The 14,442-nt window shown below is 34.6% G+C and overlaps 1 protein-coding gene across 5 annotated transcripts in view; it reads left to right on the forward strand.

The window, feature by feature from the left end:
• Positions 1–11,970, forward strand: part of LOC114326204 (thyroid receptor-interacting protein 6) — a 37,221-nt gene extending 25,251 nt beyond the window's left edge. For all 5 annotated transcript variants that reach the window (XM_050643458.1, XM_028274478.2, XM_028274479.2 and 2 more), the window contains 5 exons: positions 107–382; positions 3,876–4,019; positions 4,089–4,267; positions 6,587–6,707; positions 9,867–11,970. In XM_050643458.1, the coding sequence (XP_050499415.1) occupies positions 107–382; positions 3,876–4,019; positions 4,089–4,267; positions 6,587–6,707; positions 9,867–9,998 (852 nt within the window). In that variant the 3' untranslated portion in view covers positions 9,999–11,970. The remainder of the gene's footprint in view (positions 1–106; positions 383–3,875; positions 4,020–4,088; positions 4,268–6,586; positions 6,708–9,866) is intronic.
• Positions 11,971–14,442: the final 2,472 nt, after the last annotated feature.

Raw genomic sequence — 14,442 nt, forward strand, 5'->3', positions numbered from 1 at the left:
AATAACTTCTCCTGCACTAACTGCATGAATTTTGGTACATTGCATGTTTTTTTTATTGTAATAGTACCGTAGTATCAAAAACAGTTTTTAATATTTTTTTTAACAGTCTTCCTCCACATACGAGTCCATCTACGAACCCATCAACCCTCGCCCACCAAGTCAGATGTCGTCTCGTTCAAACTACTCATTGTACGCTCCGTACGTCAGTGGGGCTAGCAGCACTGCCACTGGTCCCAGCCAGTCGGTGAGCCGCATTGGTCATCCTAAGGAACAAGAGGTGGATAGTTTGACTGATCTTCTAGTCCAAGGAATGAGAGGTGGAGAAGTGAGTGACGTTGATCAGGAAGATGTTTATGGTATTTGCGTGAAGTGTGGAGATAAGGTAAGCTAAATTCATAAATATTGTGGATAAAGATAAGTTTATGTAGATGGAATACATGTACCTTAAGCTCTAAATGTCTGGTACGGATCTGTCTATCAGAAAATAGCTTTTCGGTGTGCTGTAAGTAGTAACTGTGAATCGTTCTCCGTGTAAAAGTGGAATAGCTAGATCTATTATTTCCCTAAGTATTTTTAAATTTATTTATACATAGAAGATGATTCAAGGAAAGAGAAGCATAGGAAGACGCAGAATATCGTGGCTGCGCAACCTGAGGGAATGGTACAGATGTACAGCCGGTTCCAAAAAAAACTGATACGACTCTTCAAGCGTTTTTTGTAGAAAATTGAGTAGTGTACTTTCTTCTTCTTCTTCTTTTTGGTTTTGGTCTCGCTGCAAGGCAATTACCAGCACGATTTATAGGCGATTTTGATGTAGTCTGGCTCTAAGCCATATCAAAATCGCTAACTATGTTCTTGTGAAAAACTTTTGATGAGGTGTGATATAATGAATACGAGTTGAATTATATTTAATTTATTATATTTTGAAGGATAAATACTTATTAATTACATACTGTCACTGTCACTGCCAAATCTTAAAATTTATAAGATAACTTCAACCTCAAAAAATGGCTGTTTGTTTGTTTATTTTATTATTTGTCTGTCATAATAAATATAATATAATGTCAGACCAATCATACACTGCTCGAAATGATCAAATCTTACTAAGAGTCGTATCAGTTTTTTTAGGAACCAGCTGTACATCAAATGAACTTTTCAGAGCAGCTGTCTCCAAAGTTCGAATAGCTATGATGATTGCCGAACTCCGTCGCGGAGATGGCACTTGAAGAAGAAGATAGAAGAAAAGTAAATTAGTTCTTATCAGAGCTCTCTTTCACTTGTGATGTATGCTTGTGTTTTAGGTGTGTCCAGACTTATTACATGTAATTCGAGACTTATTTGACAGCTCCCAGGATTGTATTAGCCAAATAAAAACTTGTGTTTTTACTTCTTCTTCTTCTTTTTGCATCATAACCCTGGATAGGTCTTTGCCCGACTGGCTAGGTCTTACATTCAGACCTCTTTTCTGCCCTTCTCCTTCATTTATGATTTTCTATTGTAGTTTTCCGTCCTTGTCTTTGCTCAACGTCAGTCTTGGCCTAAATGACGATGTGCTTTCTTTTATAGAATTTCTGCTTTCGTGTCAGCTGTTAAGCTCTAGGTTTTTTTTTACTTTTCATAGCCTCTCTTTTCTTTTCTGCCTATTCTCTTCTCGTTATAAATTTACGTGCTATTTCTGGTGTTTATTTGAAGTCTAGCTTTTCTTTTTTTTCCTCTACTGCAGATCTTCATTCATCATCATACCATACCGCATTTCTTTGTCTTTGGGCTTTTCCGATAGTTTCCTCTGCAGATTCCGCTATTATTTTTTTTAATTATCTCCATATCTCCTCTGCAGGTTGTTCGTCTCTGGTTCCGTTAAATTTTATTTAGATAGCATTTTGGTATTCTTGTTTTTTGTTGCAATTTTGAATCGTTCAAAATTTAATTTTTTAATTCGCCTATTTGTTCTTTTTGCGATTGTCGCAATTTTCTACCTCATTTTTGCCAGCACAAGTTAGTATCTGAGTCCCGCGATACGTTTTGACATTAGTTATGTCTGACGTGGTCAATTTTTCTGGTTTCGTTGATTGATTGGAGAATAAACCAAGCAAGCAAGCATAGTGATTTAACCCAGCCTGAGAGACTTGCTCACCCCTAGAGAATGACATTCGGGTGATACAATTCATTGGGGCGAGGAGGATTAACTCCCGTAAGCAGGAATCACTCCACCCCGCTTCAATGCTCCAGACCATCCACTTACCCCCCGATAGCACTCTGATGCGCTATAGGGGCTCTCAATCAGCAAAGTGCTTATCATATGGGAGTCTTGGGTACACGGACTCCCATATGAAATCCTACCCCGATCAATGCAGGCCAGCGTGAGGCGCTCTATTCCCGCTATCTCTAGTGACTTATCTTCGATCTGTTTTGCTTGCTCGGGCGCCGAGTCCCCGCTCTGGGCTATGTCCAGTTCGGCGACTCGGCGCTCGAGGATGTGGGCCCCTCATGCCCTTTTTTGGGTTTTGTTACTAATATTTTTTTTTTGTGGTTTTCGCCTATTGTTAATATTTTATTGATTTGTTTAGTGGCTGAAGCCGTTTTGAAGTTTTTTGTATATTTTTTTTGAGGGATGTCTGAAAATTATAAAAATCAACATTAATAAATATAATGAGATGCCAAAGGTGAGCAAGTTGTCTTCTTTTGATAGAGCTACGATTATCTAGCCTTTATTATATATTTAATAATATTTGTTGTTTGGGTCTCCTATGTTTCCATCTATGGTACACATCATACCTTAATATCTCTTGCAAGATCCGGTTTGGGTGGTCTTCTAGCTCAGCAAATTTTGTTCTGGCTTTTTGAGAATAAACCTAATTGAATCTTCTGAATGAGGGATTTGACACATACTTTGACAATGAGTGATGACTATGTGAATTTTATTATAAGTATGTATAGTGTAGTATTAAGGGCATTTGGTTTTTGTAATGTATTAGCCCTAGCTATTCTGCTAACACACACACGTGCTCGAGACGTTACAACTTTAAATAAAAGTCGGACATTTAACAGACTAGTTTTATTGTACAGTTGAAGTAACATACAAGAGGTCGATACCTGTTACAATTGCCTTATATATACTACTACCATTGTTTATATAGGGAGATAGTTGGTCAGCCCAATAGGTAAATATGTTTGATTCAAATTGAGACAGTCACCAGATGTCCCCACAATTTCTGTCAGGGTTGCAACGTCAAAATGCATAGACACCAAGTTGGATACGATCCTGTTCATAACACTCCAACTCGCCTACATATTAAGAAAAATAAATATATATTAGAAAAGTATATTTAAAAATTGAACTAATGATGTCATGCTACTAAATATTATATATGTAATAGCATGACATCATTAATTCAATTTCTAAATATATTCTTCCATATATATTTATTTTTCTTAATATGTATGCGAGTTGGGGTGTTATGAATAGGATCGTATCCAACTTGGTGTCTATGCATTTTGACTTTGCGACCCTGACAGAAATTGTGAGGACATCTGGGGACTGTCTCAATTTGAATCAAACAAATTTTCCTATTAGACTGACCAACTATCCCTATATAAACAATGCTACTACAATGTAGTGGGATGGTCACTGATGTCAAAATGGGCAGTGACACTGCGCGAAATACGAATAACCTAAACCTAGTATATCACAGTTTTCAACTATGCTACTTATGGTACCAGGAGTTCTATGATGAGAGTGCCAGAAGTTTGAGAAACTTATTTATTTAATTAAACATTTGTATTCCAGTACATTTGCAGATATTACAAATATATTTTTGAAAACTCATAAACTTCGACAAACTACACCCATTTTGAATCAATAAAATAAATTGCAGATCATAGGCGAGAATAGTGGCTGTACTGCAATGGACCAGTTGTACCACACCAAATGCTTCACCTGTCACCATTGTGCAATAAATTTACAGGGAAAACCCTTCTATGCTCTCGATGGTAAACCTTACTGTGAAGAAGACTATTTGGTAAGTTTTTATTTGCATTTTGGGTATTTTATTTATTAAAATTTACTTATTTTACAATTTTCATTTTAGAATACCCTTGAGAAATGTTGTGTATGTCAAAAACCAATTCTAGATAGAATTTTGAGAGCCACTGGTAAACCTTATCATCCAAAATGTTTCTGTTGTGTGGTCTGTGGTAAGAGCCTTGATGGAATACCTTTCACTGTAGACGCTACCAACAGAGTCCACTGTATAGAAGATTTCCACAAGTAAGCTTTTATAATTGAGTAAATATTTTATAAAACGCTAGTTGCTTTATAGTAATAGACCCCACTGTATTATAAACTTTGACGTTTTCAAAAATAAATAGAATGTTTCATTCCTTTTTTCTAGTTCAAAGTATTCGATTAAATTTAAATATTAAATATAAAATGAGTTCTTGTGCTTGTGAGGTAAGAGTACTTCCAGTCATATTCTAAAAAAATTCAATAAAATATTTTCTTTTTGTAATTTCTTTCACTTTTGCGGAAACTTAAACATAACCATTCCTTAACTGTGTGAATGAGGTTAACTTTGTATGTAAATTAGTGGCAAAATAAAATACACTTAGCATAAAATTTCAAACTATAATATAAAATTAGTTGTGAAAACAACTGTTTGTGTAATAAAAAATAATTTCAATGCAAAAACAGGACAAAAAAAAACAGCAAAAAATACAATAAACTGACAGCCGCGAATAAACAAACCAGAAATGTGCAGTAATCAAAATAGAATATTTAAAATAGTAACTGAGAAGTTCGCTAAAAAATATACATTTGTTTACACTGATGCATCAAAATGCGAAAGTGATCAACAAATAACAAATACAAACTGGTTATGGAGTGTATATTCCTAACATTGATTTTTCATTTTCATCTAAGTTACCTTCAATTATGAATATATGTACAGCAGAAATAGTAGCAATTAATAAAGGTATAACTGTGTGCTTAAATAAGGGCATTACTGATTGTATTGTCTTTGGTGATTCTAAAAGCGCTATACAAAAATTAAGTCAAATAGGTATTAATTCAAAAAGTGATTATATTGCACTAGAAACAAAAACATTAATTATTGAGGCCAATTGTATCGGCAGAAACTATAAACTATGCTGGATTCCAGGTCACTCCGGAATAGAGGGTAATGAACATGTGGATAATTTGGCAAACATTGGCAGGTGTCTTAAGATTCCTCAGGAGATAAAAATAAACTATACAGAACTTTGGCCATCTCTAAAAGATAATATAAAAAATGAACACAATCATCATTGGAAGTCAAAAGTCCAAAGTAAAGGAAAATAGTATTCAGAAATACAAGTAACATTTCCAGAAAAACCCTGGTTTCACAAATTCCCCTACATAGATAGAAGGCACTTGACAAATATAATAAGAATGAGAACAGGACATTGTTGCACAAGCTCACATCTATATAGATTAAAAGTAAAAGAAATAAAACGGGATAATATCCGAAGGTTGGCTGTATTAGTTGAATAAAATTTAACGTAAAGTAAAACACTCCCTGGTGTAGTTGGTATATTTTAATAAAAATTTAAATTTTTTTTAAGATCCAAAAGGATTACGTTCAGAACGTTTTCGGACTTATCAGTCCATCATCAGTGAACCTAAAAGTAAGTAAAATTTCACCCTTTTCAATTTTACTAAGTGGGATTACTTACTTTTAGGTTGACTGATGATGCACTGATAAGTCCGAAAACGTTCTGAACGTAATCCTTTTGGATTTAAAAAAAATAAATTCTTATTAAACAATACCAACTACACCAGGGAGTGTTTTACTTCACGTTAAATTTTAAAAGTAAAAGAACATCCTTACTGTGAATGTGGCAAAATTGAGGATCTAGACCATATTCTTCTACAGTCTCCAATAAGAGTATCCAAGCAGTTTAATCTGAGAACCGAACTTACAAAATTAGGAGTACCAAAGAACTCCAATTTTCAAAATATATTGCAACATCTTACTCATGAACAACTACAGGCAGTGATTATTCATTTAAATATTAACAAAATTAATTTATGAATTTAAAATACTTCGACCCGCACTTACATCCCCCAATAAATATTCCTCTGGTTACTTGGTAAATCAAGGCAACATTTTTAGGTTTTCATTTCAGTGTTGCAGCATTGCTTAGAGCAAGACGAGCTGCAATGCAATTAAATGTACTGGCAGATGCACAAGTATGCAAGCCAAGAAAGAGAGTAAGAAGAGGAAGAAGAAACCAGAAATGTCACAAATTGTACTTAAAATCTAAAAACTTCGCCAAGCGTCTTTTTTGTACCTATCTCTTTTCGATGTACGAGTCTAGAGCGTTCATAAAAATAACATGTGTCTTTACTTAATAACAGGCGGTAGCTGGTTTGTCTTTAGTTTCATACGTGGAAGACAATGATGCTATATAAAAAGTATGTATTTTATCTCGCCAGATATTAATGACGCATGGGTAAAGAACCATGAACTCAAATGTATAGGAATTTTTACACTACGTCAAAAAAATAGAAATGTAAATTTTTTTAATAAGTACTCATTTGTATTTACAGAATATTTGCACCAAGATGTTGGGTTTGCAAACAGCCCATTATGCCCGAACCCGGAGAAGAAGAAACAGTTAGGGTAGTAGCACTGGATCACAGTTTCCATATTCAATGCTACAAATGTGAAGTAAGTAGTACAAATATGAAACAAAATATTCCTTTGTTGACTTATTTAAAATCAGTACTCTCTACTAATGTACCTTGTTTATTTTTGCAATATATTTTTATTAATACACATTAAACCATATTTTTTTGCTGGAAGCTATCTGTTACACACTTGGCCTAGTGTATACACTTCGGCAATTGGATTATTCATGGTACCCACACAGCGTGTACAGGTCTAGTGGATGGGTGCGATTTATGCGAAGTAAGTTGTAGCTGGTCTTCTTCTAGGAAGTTTTATCAGCTCTTTCTTTGTCTTGTATTTCCTGGTGGCCTGTCGCCCATACCAGTGTGACGCTGTTATATTCTGACAGCCTATCGAGTTCTTGTCGAAATTCTTATAGTAACCTAGCATTTTCCTTGAGATTCTTGCTGCCTAGGTTGTGAGTTTCCTGTTGTCCTTTCATGGGTATAGATGTCCAACTGGAAACCATCTGTCGTTCTTATCACGATATGGTCAGAAATCATCATCTATACAGTATCCTTACGCGATTACAACGATGTGCAAGGGGAGACCCAGTAGAGTAGATCCTTCATAGCTGCTGTTGGTGTGCCCCTCAGAGTACCTCGAATAGAATAATTCAGATAATTCGAAACAGTAATTCTAATACGAGCATGTTTTAACTCCATGCTTAATTTGAGGTTGGAGCTTTTTTGTTGCACCTTTGGCCACCATAACATTAATGTATATGCTATTGTTGGTTTTAGATCCATGTTATAAACCAAATATAATAATGTAAGGCTTTAAAGCCCACATTTTTCCATGAGTACGCCTAACCATACATACAGAGCGCAATTCATAATATGTTATCTAGGTTACATCTACTTGTGAAACTTACTGTTACTGTTTTGCTAGGATTAACAGAGAGTTTTTCCATGTCATACCATCTAATAAGGATATTATTTAATGTTCGTTGGAAAATGCTAGATAGAAATATTTTCCTCTTATTTCCTCCTAGAGGGGCGGCCCGTCAGGGTAGGCAAAGTAGGCGCCGCCTAACCTCTTCAAATGTACACTAATAAATTATTTATTAATATAAATTACTTATTTCACAACTGTAATTTATAAATTTTGGTACAATACCTAAGTATCTAAAAATCTAAAATAAAACAAAGCTACTTTTTAATTCATCTCCGAAGTTGTAATAATTATTGTACGCTCCCCGTAGCGTAGCGCTACTACGACGGCTCTACCCTAGAGCAGGCGCTTTTAAAAGTAACCGAAGAGAATTCGCATTAGTCTCACTCTTTATGCTAAGAACAGCGCTGTAATTATTGTCGCTTGCCTGGCCGTGGTGGTGGTGGCGAGCATTTCCAATATTTTCGGGCTATAGGTAGGCTAGATTTTTTTGCGCCTTTGACATTGGTTGTGCCGAGCTGCATCTCGGGACTGCCAATTGCATGTTTTAGGATCCTGACTACTAATTCTTAAAAAAAAAACGAAAAGTTCGAATTTTGTCATGAAATTTGGTATGTGGGGTTAGAATAATATTTCTAACAATTTTTCCAAATAACTTTTTGCGATATCTCTAACGCGAAACAAAATATTGAAAATTCGTCCTGTTTGTGAATTCGCAGTAGGCCGCGTTTAAAATTTAAATTTCAGTTGACTATCTTGAAAAATGTAAACCATCAAAATGAGTGACTGCAAAATTTCAAATCTGTATTTATTTTGATAGCCGAAATATAAGGGTTTCATCTTAAATGCGACACACTGTATACAGGGTGTTTAGATTATTAGATTAGATATTATTAGATATAGATTTAGATTATTAGGGTTAGATATACTAGATTCCTGAGGTTAAAATATGTCGATTTAAGCTAACTTACCTTAGTACGAAAGTTGATATTAACCGAAAAACAGGGTGTCAAAGTTAAACTTTTATTTTATTTATTCTTGAATATTTCCTAACAGACATGGAATAATAACACAAAATTTGTTAAGCGGGGATTTTTTGTGACGAGAAATCTAAATTTGCCACCAAAATTGATGTATTATCCAGAGGGCACCACATACGCTTTTCAACGCTCATTTAATAGGTTCAATTTTTTTATTACCCACTCTACATACTGTTTAAATCAAAAATTTTATTCTGTTAATATCTTTACTTAAAAAGGGATACTACTTTCATCTCGCTAAACTCAACCGTTTTCGAGATAAACGCATTTTAAATCTGCGAGGCAACATAATTTTTAGCATAATATTGTAGTTACACCCGAAAAATAACTTAAAATCATAAAAATTTACAAAAATGTATCTCACATTTCTTCAAATGGAATTTGCGATGCAATGACATAAATATGAGAACTGGCACAATTATTATGGTTTCAAGTTTATTTTTCGGGTCTAACTACAATGATATGCAAAAATTATGTTGTATCGCAGACTTAAAATGCGTTTATCTCTAAAACAGTTGAGCTTAGCGAGATGAATGTAGTATATTTTTTTTAAGTAAAAATATATATTAAGAGAATAAAAATGTTGATTCAAAAAGTATGTGGAGTGGGAGATAAAAAAAATTGAACGTATTAAATAAGCGCTGAAAGACGTATGTAGCGCCCTCTGGGTAATACATCATTTTTGGTGGCAAATTTAGATTTCTCATCCCAAAAAAACACCCGCTTACCAAATTTCGTGTTGTTATCTCATGTCTGTCAGGAAATATTCAATAATTAATAAAATAAAAGTTTGACACCCTGTATTTCGGTTATTATCAACTTTGGTACTAAGGTAAGTTAGCTTAAATCGACCAATTTTAAGCTCAGGAATGTAAGGTTAAGCTATGGCCCATTCTTTACCAAACACCCTGTACCTATATAGGTAGGTACATATTATATTATACACTATATGTGTCGCCTATCCGTATACTGAGGTCACGAGCCGCCACTGATCTACTTCTACCCCCCTATGTGTTAAGGAGGGAGATCAGTTCATTCACCAGGAGTGACCACAGAAGGTGAGAAAGCACTCCCTCAGCTGTTTTAGCCATAACTTCATCTTCTTGCAGGTCTTTTTGGCCATTACTCTTACCTTAGGTCTAGAGTCTAGAGCGATTTCTCCATCTATCATTCCATACCTTAACGATAAAGAAGGTGTAAAAGTGTAATTTTGATTTTGTTTTAGGATTGCGGACTTGTTCTCTCCTCAGAAGCAGAAGGAAGAGGTTGTTACCCACTAGACGGTCATGTACTTTGTAAAAGCTGTAACGCTAAACGTGTACAAGCATTGACAAGTCACATGACCACCGAATTGTAAAATCTATATACAATAATTATAAAGCTCAAAGTTAATGAAGGTGATTATTGGCAACTTGACGTTTTAGAAAGTAGATTTATAAGGTGACACCATTTATTTACCTTTTAAAACTGCCCTCGAAACAATGAAGAACAAAGTTATTAAATATGGATGTGAGTTTTTTTACTGTTTTAGCACGTATTGTATAGATTCTCATATTGACAACTGTTACGAATGTTCAGAATGTCTACAATGGTTTAAACATATAACTATGGAGTTATGTCTTAAAGATTATGTATTCGGGTTTAATCAATCTGAGTCAACGGCGTAACCAGGATTATCCTAAGGGGGGTTTACAACTACTGGAGGGTTTCTGGGGGCATGGAATACCGCCAATTTAAGCTCAATGTACATCCCAATGGGGGGTTATAACCCCCAAACTCCCTGGTTACGCCACTGTAATGGTTACACCCGAACTACAAGTATTTTTTCGTCTACTCCCTTATATTTACCTTTTATTTTAAATTGTTGATGGTTCAACTTAATAAAATGCAATCATTTTGTAATTATAAGAAAGTAATATCTAGAGTGGTACGGCATAAGAGATTGTGATTTTTGGACAAGTTGTTTTTGTATGATATATTTTATAAAATGTTTTGACATTCCATCTTATTCGATTAATTTTAGATTGCCATTTTATTAAATTTTGATATATAGTATTTTCTTTTTTATAAGACTTTATAGATCTATAATGCTTACGCTTTTTATATACATATATTTTTACTCTGAAAGACGAAACATTTTCGACTGCTGTTTTACAGTTCCCATTTTGACTTACTTTTTCTTTTCATAGAAAGTACCGAAAATGTTAACAAAACAGTTTACGTTTCAAGTAAAAAAAAAATAAGAATTTAAGAACTCTACATAATAATTATTTTATTACATTTTCTGCTATTCTGAGAACTTGCAATGCTCTTCTAATTGATAAAAAAAGTTAGGTAATGTTTACGATTCAGCATTGTCTCGATACACTCTGGAGCAGCGATAGTAACACCTGAGGTTGTCTGCTGAATTCGCTAAAGGAACTTGCAAACTTGAGCTAATTTTTTACTTAAAGAAGTCTTCAGACAGCATATTTCTTATTGACATTCAACTTAGGGTAAAGTCCAAATAGGGTGAAGTTTCGTCACGCAGAAATTGGTGACATATTGACGTAAGTAGCCCTGCGTTAAAACTGCATAGGTGGCCACACGTTGATAGGTACTTCAACCGAATGCCGGCCCAAGGGAGGACTCTAGAAAGATAAGAGATTTTTTCTATATATTATGTTTTAACGAGAGTGGCAAGGAATTTCAACTTAAATTCACGTCAGCCGACATTGCGACAGTAAACTATGAGTTGAACTCAAATCGGGGGATGGCTCCTATATATTACTGATCGCCAGACTAGTTAATATTCAGGAACAATCCAAAGTGTGTCTAAGAAAAGAAGTGCAGCCGCGGTTATATAACGCTAATGATTTCATGCACTTTTGAGGTATGTAATTGCACCTAGACATTTTTAATTATAGGGGACAATTTTAAAATATTGCGTACTCTATTCCTAGAGTTTACGCCTACGTTTACACGTTTATTTACTAGCAAGAGGCTTTTTGGAAGAGTGAATTTTCAACTATTTTTTAAAATTGGTGTGTTTTACTATATATATCCACGCTTCTATCGCATAATTTTTTATAAACAATAAACAAAGTTTTGGAATATCCATTTGAGACCTGAAAAAACAATTATATAGAGTTCTTAATCTTGTGATGACCTAAGAACTTGTAATTCCTAAACTAGCTTTTTGATACCCGCTTTATTGCAAATATATTTTATGTCTTGTTTTTAGTTTAGGGAAATATCTGGTCAGATTATATTATGTGATTTTTAAGTTAGTTATTTTTTATTATTGTGCCAATGTAAGCTAAGATATTCAATAAAGGTTATGAATATTATTGATTTGTTTATTATTTGTATTCTGAAATTCGAAACTTAAAAAATTGAGTGGTTGAAATAAAATTGAAAAATTGGACTTCTTTTTCTTCAGGTGCCATCTCCGCTACGGAGGTTGGCAATCATCATAGCTATTTTAATTTTTGAGGCAGTAGCTCTAAATAGTTGTTTTGAGCTGCATCCAAACCATTCTCTCAGGTTTTTCCACCATGAAATTCGTCTTCTTCCGATGCTTCTTCTGCCATCTAGCTTTCCCTGCATTATGAGTAGTAGGATGCCATACTTCTCGCCCCGCATCACATGTCCGAGATACTGTAGCTTCTTTTCTTTAATTGTAATTTCAACTTGCTTCTCTTTACCTATTCTTCTCAGTACTTCATTGTTTGTAACTCTATCTACCCAGGAAACCCTCATAATTCTTCTATAGGTCCACATTTCAAAGGCATTAAGACGTCTCATTGTCTCTACATTTAACGTCCATGATTCCACTCTATAGTATAGAACACTGTAGACGTAACATTTTGTTAGGCGTACTTTAAGAGCTAATGTTAAATCTTTGCTACATAGGACCTTTTTCATTTTTATAAAATTAGAACAAGCTTTTTCGATTCTGACTTTTATTTCTGCAGTGTAGTCATTATTTTCTGTTATAATTGTTCCTAGGTAAGTGTACTTTTTTACTCTTTCGATCTGCTGGCCCTCTACTATCAAGATTTCGTTAGTATTATGGTTGTTTTTACTAATTTTCATAAATTTCGTCTTTATGATATTGAGAGTCCGTACTCCCTACTACACCTTACTATTTTACTCATGAGTCTTTGCAGGTCTTGTAAACTATCGGCTATTATTACTGTATCATCTGCATATCTGATGTTAACTAAGACTCCATTTACTCTTATGCCGACTGTTTCATCTTCCAGAGTTTCTCGCATTACCTCTTCAGAATAAGCGTTAAATAATAGAGGTGATAGTATGCAGCCTTGCCTGACTCCTCTCTTTATTTCCATTTCTTCAGATGTTTCTTTTTCAATTTTTACTATTGCTCGCTGATTGTAATAGAGGTGTGTTATTAGTCTTAAATCTCTTTCATCTAGGTTTTTATTTTTTAGGATTTCCATGAGTCGATCATATTTTACTTACGTATTTTTTATATTTTATTTTATCAAACGCTTTATTGTAGTCTATAAAACAGACGTAAAGAGGATGGTTAACATCCAAACATCTCTGTGTCAGCACGTTGAAGGAGAATAATGCCTCTCTGGTACCCATACCATTGCGGAACCCATATTGAGTGTCGCTAATATCCAGCTCCAGTTTGAGTGTATTCTGGCGTGGATAATTTTCAAGGTATGTGACATTAAGCTTATGGTCCGGTAGTCACTGCATTCTTTTGCATTCACCTTCTTTGGCAAACACACAAAGCCTGATGTCAACATTTCTCTAGAGATGATTCCTGTAGTATAGATAGCGTTGAACAGTTCTACTATTATGTCCAGGTTTTTCTCGTTGACCAACTTTATCAGCTCGCTAGGCAATTCATCTGGACCAGCAGATTTATTGGTTTTCATAGAGTTTATTGCCTGACTAACCTCTGATTTGGTTATCTCTGGGCCTACATCTCCCGTTTGGCTATTTACGGATGTACTAGCTTCTCCCTGGTCATGAAATAGTTCCTCGATATACTCTTTCCATCGTCGTAGTTTTCGTTTTGTCTCCATTATAATATTTCCATTTTTGTCGAGCAATATATTTGAGGTTCTTCTATTTCCTATTCCAGCTAGTTCTTTGACTTTTTTATGTAGGTTGAAGTTGTCATATGTGTTTTGCAGTTCTTCTATTTCTTTACATTTTTCAGAGAAGTAGGTTTCTTTAGCCGCCCTAATTTTTCTTCTTATTTGGTTTTGAAGCTGTTTATAGCGGGTCTTATTAATGGTTTTGTTTTTTCTTCTTTCATTCATCAACTCTAGAATTTCCTCCGTCATCCATTCTTCTTCCTTACATTTGGTTGCAGTAAGTACTTTCTTACTTGGTTCTAATATAGAGGTTTTGAAGAATTGCCACTGCTCTTCTACGTTGCAATTATTTCCTGGGTTTCTGTCTAGATTTGTGTTGATTTCGTGTTTCAGATTTTCTTTAGTTTCTGTATGTTAAGTTTATTGTTGTTGCGGCTTTTTTGCGTCTTTTTTAGTTGAAGTTGAAACCTAACAATAAGAAGACTGTGATCAGAAGATACGTCTGCTCCTGGATATGCCTTTACTGCCTGAATTGAGTTTCGATATCTGTACTTTATTAGGATGTAGTCAATTTGATTTCTGACAATTTTGTGCTCTTTGTCAGCTGGTGATTTCCATGTACACAGGCGTCGCTTAGGTAATTTAAAGAATGTATTTGCGGCTATAACATTATGCTCCTGGCAAAATTCTATTAGGCGATCCCCTCTGTCGTTTCGATCGCCAAGCCCATATGGTCCTACA

Source organism: Diabrotica virgifera, chromosome 2 (genome assembly GCF_917563875.1).
Source record: "Diabrotica virgifera virgifera chromosome 2, PGI_DIABVI_V3a".
In the NCBI taxonomy this organism is placed as follows: Eukaryota; Metazoa; Arthropoda; class Insecta; order Coleoptera; family Chrysomelidae; genus Diabrotica; species Diabrotica virgifera.